Source organism: Anolis carolinensis, chromosome 3, assembly GCF_035594765.1.
Source record: "Anolis carolinensis isolate JA03-04 chromosome 3, rAnoCar3.1.pri, whole genome shotgun sequence".
Classification (NCBI taxonomy): Eukaryota; Metazoa; Chordata; class Lepidosauria; order Squamata; family Dactyloidae; genus Anolis; species Anolis carolinensis.
Genome location: NC_085843.1, coordinates 280,300,597 through 280,326,277, shown reverse-complemented (window position 1 = coordinate 280,326,277; position 25,681 = coordinate 280,300,597). Strand labels below are relative to the sequence as shown.

The 25,681-nt window shown below is 41.3% G+C and overlaps 2 protein-coding genes across 2 annotated transcripts in view; both read right to left on the bottom strand.

The window, feature by feature from the left end:
• capn10 (calpain 10) overlaps positions 1–14,010 on the bottom strand; it is a 31,873-nt gene extending 17,863 nt beyond the window's left edge. Inside the window, exons 1-7 of the mRNA XM_062976877.1 lie at positions 13,852–14,010; positions 10,748–10,818; positions 8,284–8,490; positions 6,568–6,699; positions 4,913–5,109; positions 3,091–3,308; positions 1,582–1,723 (exon numbers count right to left, since the gene is read on the bottom strand). Coding sequence (XP_062832947.1) covers positions 1,582–1,723; positions 3,091–3,308; positions 4,913–5,109; positions 6,568–6,699; positions 8,284–8,427 — 833 coding nt within the window. The 5' untranslated portion in view covers positions 8,428–8,490; positions 10,748–10,818; positions 13,852–14,010. The remainder of the gene's footprint in view (positions 1–1,581; positions 1,724–3,090; positions 3,309–4,912; positions 5,110–6,567; positions 6,700–8,283; positions 8,491–10,747; positions 10,819–13,851) is intronic.
• A 2,594-nt stretch (positions 14,011–16,604) lies between these two features.
• Positions 16,605–25,681, bottom strand: part of rnpepl1 (arginyl aminopeptidase like 1) — a 48,887-nt gene continuing 39,810 nt past the window's right edge. Inside the window, exons 10-11 of the mRNA XM_062976869.1 lie at positions 21,791–21,933; positions 16,605–19,327 (exon numbers count right to left, since the gene is read on the bottom strand). Coding sequence (XP_062832939.1) covers positions 19,055–19,327; positions 21,791–21,933 — 416 coding nt within the window. The 3' untranslated portion in view covers positions 16,605–19,054. The remainder of the gene's footprint in view (positions 19,328–21,790; positions 21,934–25,681) is intronic.

Sequence of the window (25,681 nt, the reverse complement as noted above, 5' to 3'; positions counted from 1 at the left end):
ACAGATCCCATCAGGACTTGCCAACATATGCAATGGTGAGGAACACTGGGAGTTGTAGTCTAATAACCACATGAGTCCCAGCTGTGATGTTTGTTCCAAGCACAGGAGGACATGTCCCTGCTTCCAAACTGGAAAATGGCAAAATGCAAACCAACAGGCATCAACTCCATGGGATATTTCACCACCAAAAGTAGTTTGTGCAGTTTTTATACATTTGTTTAAGTAGATCTTTAGTACCACCTCTCATAAGCAGTTCCTGGTTTCCATAATACAACAGGAATAACCACAATCTTAAACAGTAAGCAATATAACCTGGAACAGCCTGCTTCACAGTTCCAGGTTAGCGGAACAATTAATCTACTCCAGGTCTTAATCTAGTTTTAAAGGAGAGCCAAGTTGCCCAATTTCATTTTCCCAAACACATTCAACAAGTTGGATAGCTCTTTTGTGTGCATATGTGTATACGGTGGGTCCTCAGTATCCACTTGGGTTTGGTTCCAGCCCCCCACTGATACCAAAATTGGTGGATGTTCAAATCCTATTATATACAAGGGCATATTAAAATGCCAAATCACTTTGGAGATTTTTTTTCAAACACAGTAGAGTCTCACTTATCCAACATAAACGGGCCGGCAGAACGTTGGATAAGCAAAATGTTGGATAATAAGAAGAGATTAAGGAAAAGCCTATTAAATTACATTTAACAAATTAAGCACCAAAACATCATGTTTTAAAGCAACTTGACAGAAAAAATCAGTTCAATACACAGTAATGTTATGTAGTAATTACTGTATTTACGAATTTAGCACCAAACATTGCAATGTATTGAAAACATTGACTACTAAAAGGCAGACTGCACTGGATAATACAGCACATTGGATACGTGAAGGTTGAATAAGTGAAGGTTGGATAAGTAAGACTCTACTGTAATAATAATAACTATTATTTTATTTTTGTATGCCGCCTCCATCTCCCCAATGGAGACTCAGAGCAGCTCACACAGGGGCAAACCCAATACAGTCATATAATATCATAAAATCAACAGTTGAGACATCAAAGAATGCATTTAAAAACAAATTAAACAAGTCATGATTTAAAATAGATATAATTAAAATATTAAACAATCATCCAAGGCGTTAAAAGGTCCAATACTGTACATTTTTTTAAAGTCGTGACTGGTTGAGTTCGTGGATAAAAGTAAATCAATGGAGGACTGACAGTATTTGCCTTTAAGTTGCCTGTCAACTTATGTCAACCCCATTAATCTTATAGCAATCCCATGAATTTCATGGGGTTTTTTAAGCCAAGGAATATTCAGAGGTGGATTTGACAGTTCCTTCCTCTGAAATATAAGCTACAGCAGCTGGTGTTTGTTGGGGTCTACCATCCAAGTACTAACTATGACCAACGCTGCTTAACTTCCAAGATCAATCAGCATTTAGGCTCCTTCAAAGCTACCTAAAACAAGTAGGGTATTCAAATGAAATCTGGTGCAACCAAAGAGGAACACCTAACAATCAGATAGATCGTTTGAGAGGGTACTTCCCAAGGGAGCTGTCTCCGAAAAAACAGAGGACTCACCCTTCCCTCCACGGCCCTTTCCAACAGCGTCTTCCCCAAGGGTTGCGTATCCTCAGCAGGATTACATCTTTCCTGGACACTTTGGAGAGGTCTTGCATGTCGACCACAATGAAGGCGTGGAACTCCCCCAATTCGCTAGTCCCTGGCACAAAGAAAAAGCAAGGACATAATCCAGTATTCAGTTCCATCCACATATATAAAGAATGGCTTCCACCAGGACCTCCAGCACCACACTATGGGTAGTTTCCAGCAAAGGTGACTTAAGAGATTCCTCGATAAGACTATTTGAATAAATCTGTGAATAACCAAATCTGACAAAGTGGAGGTCTGACTGTGCTTGTCATTTCCATTCTCTACATACCCCTCTCTCTGAACAAAGTGTTGGGGGAATCTTCTCCCTGCTTCATTCACCAGAAAACGTGGACTACTTTCAATGATGCAAGGTCACAACTAAAAAGAAAGGGACTGGGCCAAATTCAGAAGAGGACAGAGGTGTGGAAAACAAGCCTTCTGCTGCTTCACAGACTAGACCAGAAGATGATGATAATAATAATAATAATAATAATAATAATAATAATAATAATAATAATAATAATAATAATTTTATTTATACTCCGCCACCATTTCCCCACAGGGACTCGGGGCAGCTTACAATGAGGATATGGCAATAACATAGCATACAATGCACACAATCAACTAAAACAATGAGATTTAAAAACAATGCAATACAAGATTAAAAAAAACATAATACAGTAGAGTCTCACTTATCCAAGCCTCACTTATCCAAGCCTTTGGATTATCCAAGCCATTTTTGTAGTCAATGTTTTCAATATATCGTGATATTTTGGTGCTAAATTTGTAAATACAGTAATTACAACGTAACATTACTGCGTATTGAACTACTTTTTCTGTCAAATTTGTTGTATAACATGATGTTTTGATGCTTAATTTGTAAAATCATAACCTAATTTGATGTTTAATAGGCTTTTCCTTAATCTTTCCTTATTATCCATGATATTCGCTTATCCAAGCTTCTGCCATCCCGTTTAGCTTGGATAAGTGAGACTCTACTATAGTTACTTAAAAACCGGAACATCAAATTGTTCTGCACAGCAGAGGGTGACTAATACACCATTCCACCAGGTCCATGAATAGAATCAAATGAGTAAAGAAGGTGAATCCAAATTACAAGAGTTTCCAGTAAATACTAGGTAGAACGTCTTGACTATAATGAATACACTGTTTCAGAGGGTAGTAAACTTTGAAGGTTCTTAAATAGGAGCTGGATGGAGATCTTTGGGGAGTGCTGCATGGCAGAGGAATGAACTAAAAGGTCTTCAAACTCTTAATGACCCGGAAGCACCTTTCCAGCAGAAACAAGCCTTTAAGAAGGTTGAAGATGAGCAGCTTTATCTGTGGACAATGTTCTCACCATTTGGACGACCTAGAAACCTTTTCATCTGGCCCAAAAGCAAGATCAGATGAAGCTCTGGAGAAATCTCTGCTTACCTTGCCGTGAGCTGAAGACCGAGCAGCTCATAACACATTTCTCCTTGAGGTTCATCAGTCTCCTAAAGACAGATTTCTCCAAGACCTTGCCTGCCCTCTCCCTCTCTGTGCTTCGGCCGGGGTCTTTTAGGGTCCACCTTTCTGCTAAGCCTCCGGTGAGATCCACAAGAGCATCTGCAACTTGGCCGGCCCAGAGTTGCTCATAAGAGCCATGTACCCTAAAATTGAAACCAAAAATAAAATTGTCAGAAGCAAATAACTTTAAGACAGAATCAACCATACTATTGTATCTCTACTTTCTGTGGACAGTTACAAAAGCTGGAGAGGAACAAAGTCAAGCCATTTGAAATGTGGTGTTGGAGGAAGAGTTCTATGGAGGCCATGGGTGGCCAAAATGACCAATAATGGATTTGAGAGCAAATCAACCCTGAACACTCCCTAGAAGGAAAAATGACTCAATGGAGGCTGTTGTACATCAGGATAGATCATAACTCATTAAGAAAGACTAAAATCCTAGATACAGTGGAAGGAGGTAAGAAGAGAAGTTGACTCAATGAAGGAAGCCACAGCCCTGAATCTAGATCACTTAAAATGTGGCTCCCGGCCCCCTTATCTCAATGTTGGGGTCCCAACAATATTTGCAACAGCAAACATAATTATCTGAATGCCATATATTGGCTGTTTTAGAGATTTACATGAATCTGCTGTGCAGTGTTTACAGCAGACTCTACAGAAGATGCTTCAGCTGTACTTCATAAAAAGGAAGAGTCAGCTTATATAGCAAGTCTTGTAAATGCTGATTTATTATCAGTAAATCTTTGGTTTGTATACCTATTTTGTACACCTATATACCTGGGAGTCCTGAGGGGTAAAGTTTAAGAAGCCTTGGTCTAGAGAACCTAAGCAAGGTTGTTGATGGCATTAACTGATCTGCTTGAAGCATGTTTTGTCAAAACAGCGTTAATGACTTCCATACTGCTCTTGTCAGTCGTCAATTCAAATTGTCAGCAACGAGCAGGGGCTATTTTTTATTTTTAATTGACGGGTGCTCACCCCGCCACGGGCTGGCCTCGAACTCATGACCTCATGGTCAGAGTGATTTATTGCAGCTGCTCAACAGCCTGCGCCACAGCCACAATATTATATAATTATAATTATATAATATAATTATTATATTATATATAATAATATTTAAGCCCTAGAGAGGGTGAGGAGAACAAAAATTAAAGAACAATTCCTTATTAGATGCTGGACTTTATTGCACAAGGCAGGTAAATCTGCATTGCAGCTGTATTGTTACCTTTGATGATAGACCCCATTGCATGACACTGTGAGCATCCAACTGTCAGTCTACCTCTTCCCCATGTCTATCCTGTCCTTAGCTATTGATGGAGACCAGAAAGGAAACACTGCACAAAGGCATGTGACAAGAGCATGGACTTGGGAATTATTGATGAGTTTTACCCATCAACAGATCACCTACCACAGTGCATTGGGTCCCTTCCAGTTCTGTGTAGGCAATAAAGTGATAGAGGATGAGATTTCACTTCTCTTCCCCTCCTGCTTGATAATCTCAATATGTCTGTCTCCCTTTCCCAAATAGTGGTAGTGTGGGAAGGGGGGCTACAAGGATATGTGAAGTATGATCACAGGACCACAAACTGGCAAAGCAGTGCCACTGCATAAGTGAAGGGAGGCATGATATTAGGAATGTACCCACCATCATTGATAAACACGACTGAAGTGGACGTGGGTTCATGCAATAAGGTCCACTATCTCATTACAGATGCTATATGTTAAGGCACAGCCGCACTTCACTTACTTGGCATAAGCTTTTTCCAGCAGCGGGAGCCAAAACACATCCTCCATCTGGCACTGGGAGAAGCAGAGTTTCCCTCCCAAGCAAGGCAGGCGGTCGTCTATGGTGACCTCCACCCAGTGTCCAAACTGCCAGATGCGACAAGTGAAACAGCCTCGGTATTTCTCATCTCTCCATCCAGGCTGACCAGGAGGGATCACCTGCGGAAAACAGAGGATGGGGCCAAGAAGTCAGCATAAACAGACAGGATCAGAATAGCAATCACATATTTATTTATTTATTTGATTGATTGATAGCCCAGTTTTCTCTTGAATAGGATTCATCTTACAATCACGTTGTTGAAAGAGGCCATACCATCCAACCAACTGCCATGCAGGAACACACAATCAAAGCACCCTTGACAGATGACCATCCAGCACTTGCTTAAAAACATACAGAGATTGAGACTCTACCATGCTCCAAGGCAACTTATCTCACTATCAAACAACTTTCACCATCAGGAAGTTCTTCCTAATGTTTAGGTGGAATCTTCTTCCCTGCCATTTGAATCTATTGCTCCATGTTTTAGCCTCCAGAGCAGAGAAAATAAAGTTTCCTCCTGCACAATGTGATCTTTCAAATATTATGTCCCCTCTCAGACTTTCCTCCAAGCTAAACACCTCCTGCTCCTTCAGCCGCTCCTCATAGGGCTTGGTTTCCAACCTTTGTTCATGTTGGGTGCCCTTCTCTGGACACATTCTGGCTTATCCATCTCCTTCTTGAACTGTCCTGCCCAAAACTGAACACAGGGTTATTCCAGGTGAGAACTTGAGAATGTTTGAGCACTTTGTCCTCTTCACCCCCAAATGGCATCATAAAATATATCACTGCACTTCCGGTTAGACTGCCCTCCCATTTTACTCCATTCTCCTAAATTGTGGTCTTAGGTCATTATTCCATGTTTTAAATTGGGTTTTATTGCCACTGTATTGCTATTGTATTGTATTATCTGATTTTAATGTGTTTTATTTAGTCGAAGATGCTGTTTCTATATGTTTTTACTTCAATTTATTTGTTTTCGGGCTGTGGGGAATCCCTGTGGGGAGATGGAGGCAGGATAGGAAAAAAAATTATTATTATTATTATTTTATTATGACACAGCAAACAAGACAGATATGGTGGGTTTTGTATCACAAAATCACAAGTTGAACACTTCCCAAGTGTCTAGGACTTTCAGATGATGCGTGCAGATCCCAGTAGGGTGGCCTTTTGCAACTGACAGATCGTAATTTTGTCAATGTTTATTGTTTCCAAATGCCGGCTGAGATCTTTTGGCACGGCACCCAATGTGCCCATCACCACCGGGACCACCTGCACTGGTTTCTGCCAGAGTCTTTGAAGTTCAATCTTGAGGTCCTGATAGCAGCTGAGTTAATAATAAATTATTATTATTATTATCATCATCATCATCATCATCATCATCCTATGGATGCAGCCTAGAGTCACATTGGCTTTTTTAGCTGGTGCACTACACTGTTGAAACAGTATTCTTTATAATGTACCTTCTATTATATTGTCACAATAGCACAATGGGGATGTTGCTCCACCAAAACATACAATGCATTTCTGATCCTGACACGGATGACCATATGGCTCTAACCCAATAAAAATGCCCATACCTTGGCTAAAAGGTATTTACTCTTCTGCAAGGCTGCACAAGCGCAGAGGAACCAGCAATCTCCCAGCATCCCTTGCTTGACCTGCCACTCATAATGATTGTCTGAAAATAAGCGAGGTAGAGAGCATATCTCCTAGCAGGGAAAAGGAAGAAGGTAAGTTTAACAAAGGAAACAATGTGATGGCTACAGAAAAAAGCAAACTAGAATCTGAATGTTTTAAAAATCACAGTTCAACAACACCTAGGATGCATCTACACTGTAGAATTAATCCAGTTTGACACCACTTTAATTGCCACAGCTGAATACTATGTAATCCTAGGAGTTGTATTTTGGTGAGGCACCAGCCCTCCTTGGCAGAGAAGGCTCTTATCAAACTTTTTTTTTTTTTGTGTCAGGAGCTACTTGAGAAACTGCAAGTTGCTTCTAGTGTGAGAGCTACAAGTCTAGAAATTCCATAATACTGAGCCACAACAGTTAAAGTTGTGTATTGTGTATTTTATACTGCTGCATTTTATTGTATGTTGTTGGGCTTGGCCCCATGTGAGCCGTCCCAAGTCCCTTTGGGGACATGGGGTGGGATATAAAAATAAACTTCTTCTTCTTCTTCTTCTTCTTCTTCTTCTTATTATTATTATTATTATAGAGCAAAATAATACATGTAATAATAATAATAATAATAATAATAATAATAATAATAATAATAATAATAAATACAGGGAAATAATACATGTAATAATAATAGAGTAGAATAATAAATGTAATAATAATAAGATCAGAGTGAAATAATAAATGTATTCATACAGTAGTCTCACTTATCCAACATAAATGGGCCGGCAGAACGTTGGATAAGCGAATATGTTGGATAATAAGGAGGGATTAAGGAAAAACCTATTAAACATCAAATTAGGTTATGATTTTACAAATTAAGCACCAAGACATCATGTTATACAACAAATTTGACAGAAAAAGTAGTTCAATACGCAGTAATGCTATGCAGTAATTACTGTATTTACGAATTTAGTACCAAAATATCCTGATGTTTTGAAAACATCGTCTACAAAAATGCGTTGGATAATCCAGAACATTGGATAAGCGAGTGTTGGATAAGTGAGACTCTACTGTAATAAAAATAATAAAAATAGAGTAAAATAAATGTACAGTAGCAAAAGAGAGTACAAAAATAAATGTAATAATAATAGAGTAAAATAATAAATGTAATAATACCAATAATAATAGAGAAAAATAATAAATGTACCATATATTCTCAAGTATAAGCTGACCCAAATAGAAGCCAACCAGGATCCTCACCCGAGTATAAGCTGAGGGGGGCTTATTCAGTCATAAAAAAGGGCTGAAAAACTAGGCTTATACTCGAGTATATACAGTATTTATTAAACTGCATTAATTTTACAATGTAGATGCACCCACATGCTCTGTTTCCAAGCAATATTATTCAACAGTTCACAAAACACACAAGATATTAGCTGCATCAGGAGCACTGGACATTCAGGAAGTGATTGAAGAACAAGAAGAAACCAGCAAGAACCTCTTAGAGTTTATAGAGTTTTGGCTCCAACCAAAGTAGTGATAATGCAGTCCAGCCTCCCTTGAACACTGGGAAATGCATTTATGCTATATGTATATATATGTGTGTGTGTGATGCTCCTTGGACCATACTGGGAAGCCACCCAAAGAAGACATCAGTGAGAAACCAACCTGAGGTCTCAGCCAACAAATCTCTCCTCTGAAATGAGCCAACGGAGTCGAGTAGTTAAAAAAGAGAGAGTCATCGTTGGCCGGAAACGAGAGGTCCTTGTAAAGGTCTCCCGCGAGATCCGTCGGTACCCTGTCTCCCAGCATCTTCTACAAAACGGCCAAGTATCTGCAGATACTTCCAAAAACTGCAGCACTCTTGATTTAAGCCTGAAAAACATATTAAGAGAGGTAGGAGTGGAACAAAAGTAATATTGCAGGAACTACCATCATTGCTATTAAATTATAATTATTATATACACAAACACAGAGTAGGTCTGCTTATGGCATGAGCTCATTGACAGCAGTGTTTCAGTTACAAAGGAAGAATTTTGAATACCATAGAACTGCACAGGAGAACCTATCAATGCCCAGGAGTTGACCATAGAAGCATCCTGGAAAACTAGAGAGAACAACATTTCTTAGATATGGTTATCATGGGTTTCCTATGGGCAAATCAGATGGAAACTGGAAGATTTATTTTCTTTATTTCACTTGTATACCACTTTTCCATATACAGTAGAGTCTCACTTATCCAACACTCACTTATCCAACGTTCTGGATTATCGAACACATTTTTGTAGTCAATGTTTCAAATACATCGTGATATTTTGGTGCTAAATTCGTAAATACAGTAATTATTACATAGCATTACTGCCTATTGAACTACTTTTTCTGTCAAATTTGTAGTATAACATGATGTTTTGCTGCTTAATTTGTAAAATCATAACCTAAATTGATGTTTAATAGGCTTTTCCTTAATCCCTCCCTTATTATCCAACATATTCGCTTATCCAACGTTCTGCCGGCCCGTTTATATTGGATAAGTGAGACTCTACTGTACTCTACTAATGGAGCTACAATGAAATGGGTTTTTAATATTTTTATTTTTAGTGTATTTAACAGGATTTTGGCATTTTATGATGCTTTTAGCTGTTGTTATTTTGTTTGTTAAGTTACATTAGGTTGTGTTATATTGTTGAATGTGTTTATTTTGTATTATCTGTATGGCTTTCTTTCTGGCAATTGAATGTTTACCTTTTATGTTGGAAACTGTCCTAAGTCCCTTCAGGGAGATAAGGCGGTATACAAATAAAGTTGTTGTTAGTGTTGTTATTTCTCACCCCAGCAGAAGACTCAAAGCGGTTTCCAACATATTTAGGGCAAAATTAATACCTCACATACATATGAAACCTAACATAAAACAACAATAACATATAACTAGCAATTAGATCATAAAAACATATTAATATAAGCATTAAAATCACATAATCCAAAAATCATAATCATAATCCAAGGCCATTCCAAATATCAAATATCAACTGCATATAATCTCTGATCATTCCTTGTATTTCTTAATGCCCAAAGGCTTGGTCCCATAGCCAAGATGTCACTGTATGTTGTGCATCTCAAAAATGACAGCTGTCAAGGGAAAGCTGATGTCATTTTTTGGAATCAGCAGGTCAAATATATCCAGAAACAGGTCTAACATTTGAAACAGCAACGTATGTGCTGGCCTATATCTATATATATAAAAGAGTGATGGCATCAGGGCAGCGGACAAAACAACAAAACTACAGGCCCCCCAACCTCGAAATTTGACAACACAATCCATCATTCACGGCTCTAGGTTGATACAACAAAAAAGAAAAGAAAAATAAAGTCCTAATTAGAGGAAGAGGAATAATAGTTTTTATCCAATTGCTGCCAGTTTGAAGGCTAAGCTCCACCCACTTGGTCTCCTAAGCAACCTACTCAGCCCAGGGGACAGGCACAGTTAGGCCTCACTTAGGCCTCTTCTACAGATTATCAGATTTGAACTGGATTATATGGCAGTGTAGACTCAAGGCCCTTCCACACAGCTATATAACCCATTTATAATCTTATATTATCTGCTTTGAACTGGATTATCTTGACTCCACACTGCCATATAATCCACTTCAGTGTGCATACTAAACATAAAGACAACCATACAACAGACATTCAATACCACCACTACCTCAACAATTTCTCACCAACACCACCAGACAACACCACAGCAACGTGTGGCCGGGCACAGCTAGTGTGTGTGTGTGTGTGTGTGTGTGTGTGTGTGTGTGTGTGTGTGTATGTATGTATATGTATATGTATATATATATATATATATATATATATATATATATATATATATATATAAAAGGGTAATGAAATTTCGGCCTAGGACTAAACAACAAAACTACACATCCCAGGAACACTAAACTTGGCAGCACAACCCCTCATCCATGCCTCTACAATCCATGTTCATACAATAAAAAGCTCCAGCTACTCCAGAAAACAGCCAGGCTTTGAGACTGCAAGGCTATTCACTGCTATTCCACCTGGCCAACAAAGGATTCCCTTAAGCCACAGCAACGCGTGGCCGGGCAAAGCTAGTGTAATAATATAATACCATGTCTGTTCTTTTCTTCATCACTTTAAACAGCAGTCTTCTTCAGGCATCACAGCTGTCTCATAGAGAATCTGGAAAGCAAGATAAGATAGATATATTTATAATCAAGGTGCATCTACACCAGGCATGGGCCAACTTGGGCCCTCCAGGTGTTTTGGACTTCAACTCCCACAATTCCTAACAGCCGGTAGGGTTGTTAGGAATTGTGGGAGTTGAAGTCCAAAACATCTGGAGGGCCCAAGTTGGCCCATGCCTGATCTATACTGTAGAATTAACTTGGATTCTTTAAATCTTTTTGAATTATTATTATTATTATTATTATTACCATTATTTTTAGCTGTACTGTACTATGTATTATTCTGTGAGCAGCCTTAAGAAATTAAACGAATAGGGCAGAATGGAGAGAGGAATGACAACTCTTTAAAAACAAAAGGATGCTTGCCAACTATTGTTATAAACCTGGCAGTGGAATAGCTAAAATATTAAGAGATAAAATCCTGCGTTTAGTGGAAGCATATAAAATGGCACTGCCTGTTTATCTTGTTCTCTCTCCCTTTGACTACGAAATGCTAAGAAATACTTCCCTAAAAGTAATAGGATGGTTTAATCTTGTAGCTTTTGAATCCCCTAAGCAGAAAGCGCTGGATTAATCCTCTCTAAGCCTTATAGGGTTCAGGTCCAGGCTATTTGAAGTGCCATATTCTCATATATGAGCAAGCCTATGCTTTTCAAATATATTGCTGGGGATATATTGTTATATATTACTGGGGATATATTGTTATATATTGCTGGGGATATATTGTTATATATTACTAGGGATACATTGTCATATATTACTGGAGATATATTGTCATATGTTACTGGAGACATATTATTATATATTACTGGGGATATATGTTATATATTGCCGGGGATATATTGTCATATATTGCCGGGAATATATTGTCATATATTGCTGGGGATATATTGTCATATATTGTTGGAAATATATTGTAATATATTGCTGGAGATACATTGTCATATATTGCTGGGGATATATTGTAATATATTGCTGGGGATATATTGTCATATATTGTTGGGGATATATTGTCATATATTGCTGGGGATATATTGTCATATATTGCCGGGGATATATTGTCATATATTGCCGGGGATATATTGTTATATATATTGTTATATATATTGTTATATATTGTTATATATTGCTGGAGATATATTGTCATATATTACTGGGGACATATTGTCATATATTGTTGGAGATATATTGTCATATATTGCCGGGGATATATTGTTATATATATTGTTATATATATTGTTATATATTGTTATATATTGCTGGAGATATATTGTCATATATTACTGGGGACATATTGTCATATATTGTTGGAGATATATTGTCATATATTGCTGGGGATATATTGTCATATATTGCTGGGGATATATTGTCATATATTGCTGGGGATATATTGTCATATATTGCTGGGGATATATTGTTATATATTGCTGGGGATATATTGCCATATACTGTTGGAGATATATATTGTTATATATTGCTGGGGATATATTGTTATATATTGCTGGGGATATATTGTTATATATTGCTGGGGATATATTGTTATATATATTGTCATATATTGCTGGAGATATATTGTCATATATTGCTGGGGATATATTGTCATATATTGTTGGGGATATATTGTCATATATTGCTGGAGATATATTGCCATATACTGTTGGGGATATATTGTCATATATTGCTGGGGATATATTGTCATATATTGCTGGGGATATTTTGTCATATATTGCTGGAGATATTTTGTCATATATTGCTGGAGATATATTGTCATATATTACTGGAGTTATATTGTTATATATTGCTGGGGATATATTGTTATATATTGCTCTGTCCCAACACCTTCAGAAGCACATCAGTGGCCGTCCCAGAAGCTGCATCTACACTGTAGAATTAACACAGTTTGACTCCACTTTGCTGTGGCTCAATGCGATGGAATCCTGGGGGGTTGTAGTTTTATTATTATTATTATTATATTTTTAACCCACCTCTCTTCATGGCTCGAAGCAGGTTACAGCATAATCAAAACACATAAATACAGTAGAGTCTCACTTATCCAACAGAAACGGGCTGGCAGAACGTTGGATAAGTGAATATGTTGGATAATAAGGAGGGATTAAGGAAAAGCCTATTAAACATCAAATTAGGCTATGATTTTACAAATTAAGTACCAAAACATCATGTTATACAACAAATTTGACAGAAAAAGTAGTTCAATGTGCAGTAATGCTATGTTGTAATTACTGTATTTACGAATTTAGCACTAAAATATTTTATTTATATTTTATGATTTTATTTTATGCCTTTTAATTTTATTTGTGTGTTTTTTGTATTTGATACCACTGTATGCTTGTTTTATATCTGTGAGCCGACCCTAGTCCCTCTGGGGAGATGGTGGCGGGGTATAAAAATAAAATTATTATTATTATTATTAAAATATCACGATGTTTTGAAATCATTGACTACAAAAATGTGTTGGATAATCCAGAATGTTGGATAAGTGAGACTCTACTGTATTGTAAAAATTCTATAAATGCACATATTAAAATATTAAAATTAAAAAAGTTTAGTGAAGCACCAGCACCTTTTGGCAGAGAAGGTTAAAGACCCTGTGAAACTACAACTCTAATTGGATAGCATCATTGAGCAGGACCCAAATTGAGCACCTTCTCTATTATTATCATCACTTCCATGTGATGAATTTGGAAAAAATCTGGTCTCACTGACCAAATGCCCAAAGACACCTAGTTTTTCCAAACAGGGACTCCAAACAAATCCTACAAAATCCTCCTCCCATCCCTCTCCAAGCAAACAAAAGCTTCCTTTGCATTCTTACTATTGGATCTCCCACCTTTTTTGCAAACCCAGAAATGCAGAATTGCAGGAATGCATGCGTGCCAAATGGCAAGGATCCATGCATGCATGCATGCAAGGAAGGGAGCATGCATGCACCACGGCAAGCCCCTCCACCCCACCCTTGGCCCCAAAGGCGACCCCAAAGCCCCCCTTTCCCCTTCTCCATGGGTCCAACCTTTCACCACAAGTGCAGCCAAGGCTCCATCCCTTCCAGCCACAGCTTCACGCAGCCACATCTGGGCTGTGCATTTGCAAAAAGGGAGAAAGAAGGTGCAAACCGGGACGCCGCCTTTGTGCCCAGAAAACTAACACTCCCATCATGCCAAGGCTTCGGGGAGGAGCCAAGGCTCTCCCATATTCCATTGCAGGAGAGGAAAGACTACACATCCCAGCATGCCTTGGGGAGTGGGTTGAGCTTGCTCCTTGCTCCCTCCCTTTTTGAGTTTAAAGAGGCAGCATGGCTCTGAATGGGAAGGAAAAAACATTGCATGCGTTTGGCAAAAACTGTGTGTAACAATGGGTGGAAGCAATAGGAAACAGTCAAGATAATTGCAAAATGCACTTGACACCGGTTGGATGCACTCCCAAATGATGGCCATCCACTTAAATGCTCTTACTTTGAAGATGTTTTTCCTGTTTCCCCGAAAATAAGACATCCCCAGAAAATAAGACCTAGTAGAGGTTTTGCTAAATTGCCAAATATAAGGCCTCCCCCGAAAGTAAGACCTAGCAAAGTTTTTCTTTGGAAGCATGCCCGCCAAACAGAACACCAGAGCATGCAGGATCGGTAAATGTACGTACCATAGATTGCTGTACATGTAAATAATGGTACAGTAGAGTCTCACTTATCCAAGACTCGCTTATCCAACATTCTGGATTATCCAACGCATTTTTGTAGTCAATGTTTTCAATACATCATGATATTTTGGTGCTAAATTCATAAATACTGTAATTACTACATAGCATTACTGTGTATTGAACTACTTTTTTGTCAAATTTGTTAAACATGTTTTTGTGCTTAATTTGTAAAATCATAACCTAATTTGATGTTTAATAGGCTTTTCCTCAATCCCTCCTTATTATCCAACATATTTGCTTATCCAACATTCTGCCGGTCCGTTTATGTTGGATAAGTGAGACTCTACTGTAGTAACAAGAAATTCTTGATAGGATTCACAGTTTGTCTGGTTATGCTGGTTTTTGATGACAGCTACTGGCCAGTATATAATAAATGTTATTTTTTTGTTCAACAATAAATGTGAATTCTTCTGCATGGAAAAATAAGACATCCCCTGAAAATAAGACCTAGCACATCTTTGGAAGCAAAAATTAATATAAGACACAGTCTTATTTTCGGGGAAATAGGGTAATGTTTAGCTGGTGAATCGATGGCACTGTGTCCTAGTCTGCAGAGCAACAGAAGAGCCTCTTCCTTGTGCAATAGGATCTCCTTCCAAATATGTAAACAAGGTCTCATGTCCTCTCAACCTTCTCTTCTCCATGCTCAACATACCCATTTCCATATACCCAGTTCCATAAGCTGGAAAATGTTAAATTGCCTCTATTGTCTGTGTATGTTTTATGTCTAATAATGGCATTGAATGCCATGTATATTGTCATGGTTTGCAAAGGTGTGTGTTACCTGGAAAACAATGTGCATGAAGTCAATTGAGTATGAAGATTGGGGTTGGAGATCTGTAACTGGTGATGTACTTTCCCTCATGTGCACAGGTACAAAACTAACCCTATGGTAATACAGAGACAAAAGGAAGCAAGATTAAGGTTGCCATGGAACTCAGAATTTTCTGACTTGTGTGATTAAAATTTTAATTGTAACATTTCTATCTATCTAGTTCCATAATTTATTTATTTATTTACAGCATTTATATTCCGCCCTTCTCACCCCGAAAGGGACTCAGGGTGGATCACATTACACATATAGGCAAACATTCAATGGCTTTTAACATAGAACAAAGACAAGACAAACATAGGCTCCGAGTGGGCCTCGAACTCATGACCTCCTGATCAGAGTGATTCACTGCAGCTGATTACAGCTGGCTTGCTCTCCCGCCTGCGCCACAGCCCGAGCCCATAAGCTACTCCTCTTAGGGCTTGGCATCCAGACCTTTGACCATGTTAGTTGCCCTTCTCCGGACACTTTCCAAGATGTCCATATCCCCCCCTGAATTGTAGTGCGTAAAACTGGACATAGTATCCCAGATACTAGGGTGGCCAAAGTGGCACAATGGGTTAAACCCTTGTGCTGAACTGCTGACCTGAAGGTTGGCAGTTCGAATCTGTGGGACAGGGTGAGCTCCTACTGTTAGCCCTAGCTCCTACCAACCTAGCAGTTTGAACACATGCAAATATGAGTAGATATAAATAGGTACCGCTTCAGCGGGAAAGGCATAAAGATGCTCCAAGCAGTCATGGAGTCCCCATGGGGAGAAGGGCAGACTATAAATAAAGTATATTGTTGTTGTTGTTGTTGTTGTTGTTATTATTATTATTATTATTATTATTATTATTATTATTATTATTATTATTGAGGTCTGACCAAAGCAGAACTGAAGTGGGACTATTACTTCCTTCGATTTAGACATTATGCTATTAATGCAGCCTAGAATTGCATTGGCTTTTTTTTGCTGCTGCATCACACTCATGCACAGCTACTAAAATTCCTAGATCCCTTTCACATGCATTGTTTCCAAGCCAACTCTCAACCACTCTACATATGTACATTTCCTCCTTAAACACATTTAGAGTCAACTGACTCTCTCCTTGTGGGCAGGCACTTGTCGCTGTTCCAGGAATATATTACTTATCGATTCTGGCTACCCCATAAAACTTTCTAAAACTTTCGGTGCCGTGTTGAAAGACGTGTGTGGAAAGTACACGGCAGAAAAGTAGAGCAGCAAACCACAATGCTTTGAAAGTCACAGAGTTTAGTTTAATTCGACAAATTATCAGTGATGTTATTGTAAGGCATCAATGTACATGTAAAAGGAAGTTCCATCAAGGTTACATACATTCTCCCGGAAAAAAAAATTAAAACAGAGTAAAAACGGGAGGCCTAAGGCAGCAGGAGGGCAAACGTAGTGGCTGCTGGTCTTTGCCGGCTGGAAGTGTGGTGCTGCGTACCAGGAACGGCCAACTGTTTGGCATCTTACAAGTGGGAGGTAATTCTGTGAGATATATATATATATATATATATATGCTTTTGAGACGGGGAAGATTCCCCACCATATGCCCTGCTCTTTAGGTCAAGTGAATCTCTGTGGAAGTGAAAAGAAAGTTTCCTGAAATTGCAAAGTATTTCACAACCTATGAAGCATCTTTCAGAGTCCCTGTTTCTTTATTGCTTTAATCCCATTATTTTTTTATCTGATGTTGGCAAACATACACACAACAAAAATAAATAATCAACAACAAGGGGATGGGGAGAAATAAGGTTAATGGCAAGTAGCTCCTCTCGCGCGGGGTTGTAAACGGCTTTTTAAAAGGTGGACCTCAGCCTTCGGTTCTCCATCCCTGCCAACCATGTCATGACATGACTGCTCTCCACCAACTTTGGGTAACACCACCCAAAGTAGTTCTTCAATACGAAGGTGACAAGAATGACAAGCAACGTCCACATATGCCGGGAGCAGCAGTCGAGTAAAAGCCATGGCAGCAGAATTGCATGCGTCCGATTATGCAACGGACACATGCCATGGAGATATTCGTTGGTGCCAAGCCACTAAGGGCACTACTAGGGTAAAAGACTCTTCAATTCACAGATTACTGCTGCATGCATTCGTCTACCCATCTACCATAAAGAGTAAAGCAGCCCTCCGGCGCACACATCTCCCGAAGGTCAAAAGGATGTAAACTAATCCGTGTTCCCACATGGTCCATGCCCTTCGAAGGTGTTGAATATATCCAGCACTCTCCTGGTTGTTTAAAAAAGGCTCCTATTTTGTTCAATCATCGGCTCTGATTATTATCCCAAACTTCCCTTTCCAATGAAAAATTAAAAACCCAGCCATTCCCACATCATGAAAATCTGAGCCTCTATCATGTTGCTCAGCTGACCGGTGCAGGGCTAACTCTCCACTCTTTTCTGATGGATACGAACTAAGTTAACTCCTCTGTATGAGAAAGACATTGCATAGTGAGTTTTGTTTGTGTCTGCCTGCCTGCCTAAGAATCAGTAAGGTTTTGGTGAACAGCAGTGTGGGTTTTAAAAAAAAGCAACATAGCTTTGACCCCACATTTGGCTTGGAAGAAGCTGCCTCTAAGATCCAACAGTCATGTTATCATGTGGAGAAAGGCTTGCCAAAAATGTCTTTGGTAAGACACAAGCTTTCCTGGGCCTCAAGCAGACATTTCTAAATGAAAAAATTAATGTAATTTAGTGTTGCACCCAACACTGGGAACTCATTCAGCATGATCTTTGGTCCCAGTGCATCCACCAGGACATGATCTCGCGCTGGCCTTTTGTACATTGTGCACACATTGAACAACAGCACACCCCAAAATGTATATGGGTGGATGGGTTCTGATGCAGCCCATGTATAGATTTGAAAGAAACAAGGTCACGTATCTCTCCACCTGTTTTCAGAGCCACATCACAGACACGGATGAAGGCTGAGGCTTAAGATTTGCAACAGCGCTGGAGAAAAATTCCCCTAAAATTAATGCAATTGATCAATGTTTGCATATTAATCATCTCACAAAAGAGAAAGGCCAGGCAGAACGGAAAGGCAGGAGGCTGTTGGATCCCTGCCCAAGTCTCCCAACCTTTGACACCTAAAACTCAAAAGAAGTTCTTGATTCCTCCAGATCCTCCAATTCCTGAATCGCACAGTAAAGAGCACAAAGGGGAATAGTTTCCTCCCATTGTCATTTTTCTTTCAATTTTTTTAAAAGACCATCTTCTTTGCGAATCCCTGCCTGACTTTCAAATGTCCATGATCCCGATCATCTCTTCTCCTTACTAACTCGACAACAACATGCACCCGGAGGCGACTTTCTCTTTCTCTCTCGGCCTGGAGGTCAAGCGATGCCTGAAACAAAACTGTTATTCTTTTTTTTCCTGCTTGCAACGGAGACCCTGGAATTCACATTCATGATACATCAAGTAAGAAGATCCATCCCAAAACAGCTCCCGCTTGCAGCTTAAAGGAGATATATCCCTGATATCTGGCTGTGCCAATACGTCAGGCACCTGAAGGCACGTCTGGGGTGGGGCTGGAGGCGGGAGCGGAGATCGTGGAATCCGGTCCTCCCGCCGTGGCAGCTGTGGCACGAAGGGGGAGCAGTGCTTTCTTCATATGGCCTCCTTCCTTTCCGCCTGCCTGCCTTCCAGCTTCAAATGCCCGGCATGAGCTGGTGCGCTAAGCAGACACGTTGACATCCCTGAGAGACATGGCACTGTGCACGGCTTCCGGGGACCTGTCCTCGTACCCAGCCGCCAGGGCCTCTGCGGTAACCGCCGTCGTGTCCATGGCAAGGAGCGGGTTCAAGCCCTGCGTCAAGATCTGCTGGATGGTTTTCCGCAAGTTGGGGTGCAGCTGGTTCTGGGTCTGATAGAAAACTTCTAAGGCAAAGGACTTCAAGGTGCCAGTGCAGAGGTCCTCGTACAATGGGATCGTGTACATCCGGGACATCTGTAACGGAGCAAGCGGAGAAAACAATGAGAAGGGAAGGAAGAAGAATAACAATAAACAAAAATGACAGAGCACAACATGTTATTTATTTATTTATTTATTTACAGTATTTATTTATTTAGTTATTTTACAGCATTTATATTCCGCCCTTCTCACCCCGAAGAGGACTCAGGGCGGATCACATTACACATATAGGCAAACATTCAATGCCTTTTAACATAGAACAAAGACAAGACAAACATAGGCTCCGAGCGGGCCTCGAACTCATGACCTCCTGGTCAGAGTGATTCATTGCAGCTGGTTGCAGCTGGCTTGCTCTCCCACCTGCACCACAGCCCGGGTATTTATATTCCGCCCTTCTTTCTCACCCTGAAGGGGACTCAGGGCGGATCACATTATATACATACAGGGCAAACATTCAATGCCCATATACACATAGACCCGAGACAGAGACAGACACTGTCAGAACTCACTCTTCTCTTAAAGAGCAACATAATAAGAAAAGTTAACAAATGTTTATTAAATGATAATTCGAACTTGGAAACACTTAAATTCAGTGTTTCCAACAAAAGCAAATGTCCTTGTAGCAAAAAAGCAGCAAAAAACCAAAACAGAAAATAATCTGGATTATCTAGCTGGATAATCCAACTTAACACCAATCAACGTTCACTGAAACTAGAGTCACGCCCTGTTGCAACACAAAGGGCCAAAGAAGAGTCAAAATGCTCACCAGTAGTGAGCGCAAGCGATGCCATAGTCCTAAAGCCAATCCGTGTTCAAAACCCCAAAAGCAAGCCAACAGGGAAAAGTATTTCCCGAATCCGCTTTACTTGCTGTTCCTCATCAGACACCTGCTCACCATTATCCCTTTTCCTCCAGAACTGCCCCTTGGCCCAACTACAACAGACGCAGCGGCAATTTAACTTTCTCCTGAGGGAATGTTTGATTCTGGCCACAGGGGGAGCAGCTGCTTCATTATCCACTGTGACGGCACTTCCTCATTCCAACGTCGTAAATTAGTTAAATTTGCCTCCCCACTTTATAAGTGGTATCATATTTCCTACTTGATAGATGCAACTATCTTTCGGTTGCTAGGTCAGCAACAAGCAGGCGCTATTTTTTATTTTTAATTGACGGGTGCTCACCCCGCCACAGGCTGGCCTCGAACTCATGACCTCATGGTCAGAGTGATTTATTGCAGCAGGCTGCTCACCAGCCTGCGCCACAGCCTGGCTCCAGGTTCAGGAAGTTCAGGAAGTCTAGCAAGATGGATTTCAACAAGGAGAAATGTACAGTACTACACTTAGGCAAAAAAATTGAAATGCACAGATACAGTGCAGGGTAGAATCACAAAGCCCTCCAAGGTGGCTGGACTGCAACACCCAAAATGCCTCACCATTGCAGGGTTACAGCACAGTTGTGTATGTGAAGCATTCTGAGCACTCCAAAATGCTAATTATCTGCATTAATATAGTGCTCTGGTCTGTAGCATGGTTGTTTCCCTTCTCTACATTGCCCTCTGGTGCAGAGGCCTCAAAGTAATGTTGCAAAGAGTAAGAGTATTGCAGTACTCAAAGAAACATGTCCATTTATTTTAGCATCAAAAGTGATGACAGAATCCACTTTTGGTGGATGGCACTTTTAAAGTTAGTTAGCTTTCAGTATCTACAGTCCACATCATCAGGAATGAACTAACTGGGGGAAAAATCTTAGTTTCAAGAGTCTTTTCAAGGAGAGGGTATCATATTTTTTGTCTTCAATGCTATATTATAAAATAAGTTTGCATTATTATTATTATTATTATTATTATTATTATTATTATTATTATTATTGATAATCCTCTTCCATCTCCCCGAGGGGACTCGGATTCACATGGGGACCGATTCTAAGAATCAACAGAATTAACACCGTTAGTATTAACGGTGTTTTAATGTGGTATTTTGTTTAATTGTGTTTTGATGTTTTTCATTATGTTTTTAGCTTTATTTTGTTTTAGTCTAGTGCTAAGCCAACTTGAGTCTCATACTAAGAAAAAGGCAGGATATAAATTAAACAATTCAATTATTGAAAATATGTAGACAATTCATCTTACTTTGCCATTGTTCCAACTAGAATAAGAAGCTCAAGGAGCAAATGTAACACCGATGGTTCATTTCGAGGTCAAGACAATGCAAGCTTTGCCAAACTTGGTCCCTCCAAATGTTATGGATTATAATTGAAGGCCTTCAAGCATCAACCAATATACCCAAACTATGTTCAAAAACTATGTTCTAACATCTCAGTGGCTTGTATTTAATCAGAAGGTCCAACAATTCCAAATGGACAATGTTGACAAATTACCACCCAGCACAAACTTGGCCAGGAAGTCATTGTTTCTGGATTTGTTGCAGGAAACATCTTCCTGTCCTGCACCACATGCCCTAAGCAATACAGAACTTTTTTGTATGACCCATCAATTAATACCTGGTTTTCCAAGAAGCGCCGGACTTTGTGAAGGTCAGGGTAGTAGTCGTTGCGGACAATGATCTGCAGCCAGCGGATGCGAATCTCTGCGTTCATGCTGTCCAGGTGGGCCGAATAGCATTCGGAGAGCTTTGATATCACCTCTGAAAAGCACACATTAGGAGGTTGAGAGTTAGTCCCAAAATTGCAGGTGGTTTAATGAGCGATCAAGTTATCAGGTGATCCTAACCATTTTGAACCAGAAACCAATCTAAAAAATAATTCTGCAAATGGAAAATAACTCTTTAGACCGTATGTTGTGGTGTTTCCATCTTGTGAATTACTGAGGCGAGGTGCTGTTTGTATGCTGGGAAAGACATCTAGAAGCAATCATTTGAAACTTTATGCCCCACCATTTCAAGTGGTAAGAGTTTCATTCATGGTTGCAGAAATAAAGCAATTTCAAATCAGGTCCACCTTTTTGAAATACCTTGTATTACACTACATGACACAAATTTTGTACTTGGGTTATAAATCTCATTTCCTAATTGGTTCTATCGTAAAAACACGGAAAAAGTTTATAAAACTGCAAAAACTTTGTTTCTGCAGGACACCCTGCAGCACATTTTGCTATAGTTTTTCAATGAACATCTCATAGAGTCTCAACCAATTCAACATAGTTTGTGGCAGCCGCAAAAATGAAGTTTCTGGAGTATAACAACTACTAACAAAGTAAGTACCCCACAATTAAACAGGAAATAACACGTTCAAATCAGGAATAATAAATAATAATAATAAAACTTTATTTATACCCCGCCACCATCTCCCCAATGGGGACTCGGGGCGGCTTACATGGGGCCATGCCCAAGACAATACAATAAACCATAACATAATACAATTAAATAATACATTACATAAAATAAACAGTACAACATAAGATCAAAACAGCAATATAACACGAGCGGGCCGCATGAATACTACATTTAAAAACTAGATTAAAAATGAAAACTCTGGGTGAGAAAGGGATCAGAATAAAACCTCGAGGGACGGGACATCAGATAGTGAACCAGTCTAGAGGATAAATATCGGGGGGGGAGTAGCATAGAACATTTACTCTCCGAAAGCACACCGGAAGAGCCATGTTTTTAAATCTTTCCTGAAGGCTAAAAGGGTGGGGGCTTGCCTGATTTCAATGGGCAATGAGTTCCACAAGCGAGGGGCCACCGCAGAAAAGGCCCTCTCCCTTGTTCCTACAAGGCGAGCCTGAGATATAGGTAGTGGCGACAGGAGGGCCTCCCCTGATGATCGGAGAGGTCGGGCAGGTTTATGGTAGGAGATACGGTCACGAAGGTAGGCGGGTCCCAAACCGTTTAGGGCTTTATAAATGATGGTCTGCACCTTGAATTGGGACCGGAAGATGAACGGCAGCCAGTGGAGCTCCTTAAACAGGGGAGTAGATCTCTCCCTGTAACTCGCCCCCGTTATTAGTCTGGTGGCCGAACGTTGGACCAGCTGTAACTTCCGGGCCGTCTTCAAGGGAAGCCCCACGTAGAGCGCATTACAGTAGTCCAGTCTAGAGGTAACTAAGGCATGCACCACCGTGGTCAAGTCAGACTTCACGAGGTATGGTTGCAGTTGGCGCACAAGTTTGAGTTGTGCAAAAGCCCTCCCGGCCACCGCCGACACCTGCGCTTCAAGCGTCAGCGCTGAATCCAGGAGGACCCCCAAACTGCGGACCTGTGATTTCAGGGGGAGTGCAACCCCGTCCAGCACAGGTTGCCACCCAATACCCCGATCCGACGAGCGACTGACCAGGAGGGCCTCTGTCTTGTCAGGATTGATCCTCAGCTTGTTTCTCCTCATCCAGTCCGCCACAGCGGCCAGGCACTGGTTCAGCACCCGAGGGGCTTCCTTGGAGTCAGGTGGGAACGAGTAGTGGATTTGTGTGTCATCTGCGTAGAGATGGCAACACCCTCCAAAACTCCGGATGACCTCTCCCAGCGGTTTCATGTAGATGTTAAAAAGCATGGGGGATAAAATAGACCCTTGCGGGACCCCACAGGTCAAAGGCCAGGGGTCCGAGCAGGTGTCCCCCAGCTTCACCATCTGGGAACGGCCCTCCAGGAAGGACTGGAGCCACTGCAAAACAGTGCCACCGAGTCCCATCCCGGAGAGCCTCCCCAGAAGGATACCATGGTCGATGGTATCGAAAGCCGCAGAGATGTCCAGGAGAACCAGCAGGGTCACACTCCCCCTGTCCAGTTCCCTGCAGAGGTCATCCACCAAGGCGACCAAAGCCGTCTCAGTGCTGTGCCCAGGCCTGAAGCCAGACTGCGAGCGGTCCAGAAAATCAGTGTCATCGAGGAACTCCTGGAGCTGCGTGGCCACCACCCGCTCCAGAACCTTGCCCAAAAACGGGAGGTTGGAAATTGGTCTGTAGTTGTTACATACAGATGGGTCTAGCGAGGTCTTTTTTAGTAACGGTTTTACCACCGCTTGCTTAAAACAAGATGGAAATGACCCCTGACCCAGGGAGGCATTTATTATAGCCACAAACCAATCCAACAACCCCTCTTTGGCCTGCTTAACCAGCCAAGAGGGACAAGGATCCAGAGCACAAGTGGTCGCCCTCACAGACCCAAGAATCCCCTCCACGTCATCCGGAAGAACAAGCCAGAAAGAATCCCACAAAATCGGACAGACAGGTGCCTCGGTTACCTCCGCTGGAACTACAATTAAGCTGGAGTCCAACTCACGGCGTATCTGAGCAACTTTGCCTGCAAAATGGTGCGCGAAATCGCTGCACCGAGTTGCCAAGTCATCAGGAAGCCCCTGGGTCTCAGGAGGCCGCAGGAGCTCCCCAACAACTCGGAACAACTCCGATGGCCTGTTGGCCGCAGACGCTATGCGGGCAGTCGTGAAAGCTTTCCTGACTGCTCGCAGAGCCACGGAGTAAGCCTTAATAGCGGCTTTAGCCCGTGCTTGGTCAGACACATCCCGAGATTTCCTCCAGATGCACTCTAGTCCCCTCCTCGCACGCTTCATCACGGCCAACTCCTCAGTGAACCAAGGAGTCGACATGACTCTACGCAGCGAAAGGGGACGTTCGGGAGCGATCGTGTCAAGTGCCCTTGCCAACTGGCTGTTATAACAATCAGCCAGGACATCAACAGGATTGCCAGTCTCCAGAACAGGAAGATCCCCAAGAGACCTCAGGAGTCCATCCGGATCCATCAGCCTCCTGGGGCGGACCATCTTAATGGGTCCACCACCCCTGCGGAGGTTAGAAGACACGGCGAAACTCAAACAGATCAGATGATGGTCAGACCGTGACAATGGAAGAATATTTTGCTCTTCCACTCTGACTGTCCCACCGTCCACAATGAAGACGAGGTCCAGCGTGTGTCCCGCCTGATGTGTGGGCCCAGATATAACTTGAGTCAGCCCCATGGTCGTCATGGCAACCATGAAATCCTGAGCTGCACCTGACAAAGTGGTCTCGGCATGAATATTAAAGTCCCCCAAAACTATGAGTTGTTGGGAGACCAGGGCCGAATTGGAGACCACTTCTGCTAGCTCGGACAGAGAGACTGCTGGGTCGCGGGGTGGACGGTACACCAGCAGAATCCCCAAGCTGTCTCGGGCTCCCACCCTCAGGAAGACACACTCAAACCTCGGAGACTGCGGAACCGCGCATCTGATCAGGGCGATGGACTGCCGAGCAATCACCGCGACTCCTCCTCCCCGCCCCCCAGCCCTGGCCTGCTGATGCACCCCGAAACCTGGTGGGCACAGCTGAGTGAGATTCACACCACCCTGCTCGTCCAACCACGTCTCGGTGATGCATGCCAGATCCGCCCCCTCATCCAGGATCAAATCCTGGATAACAGCTGTTTTACCGTTGACGGATCT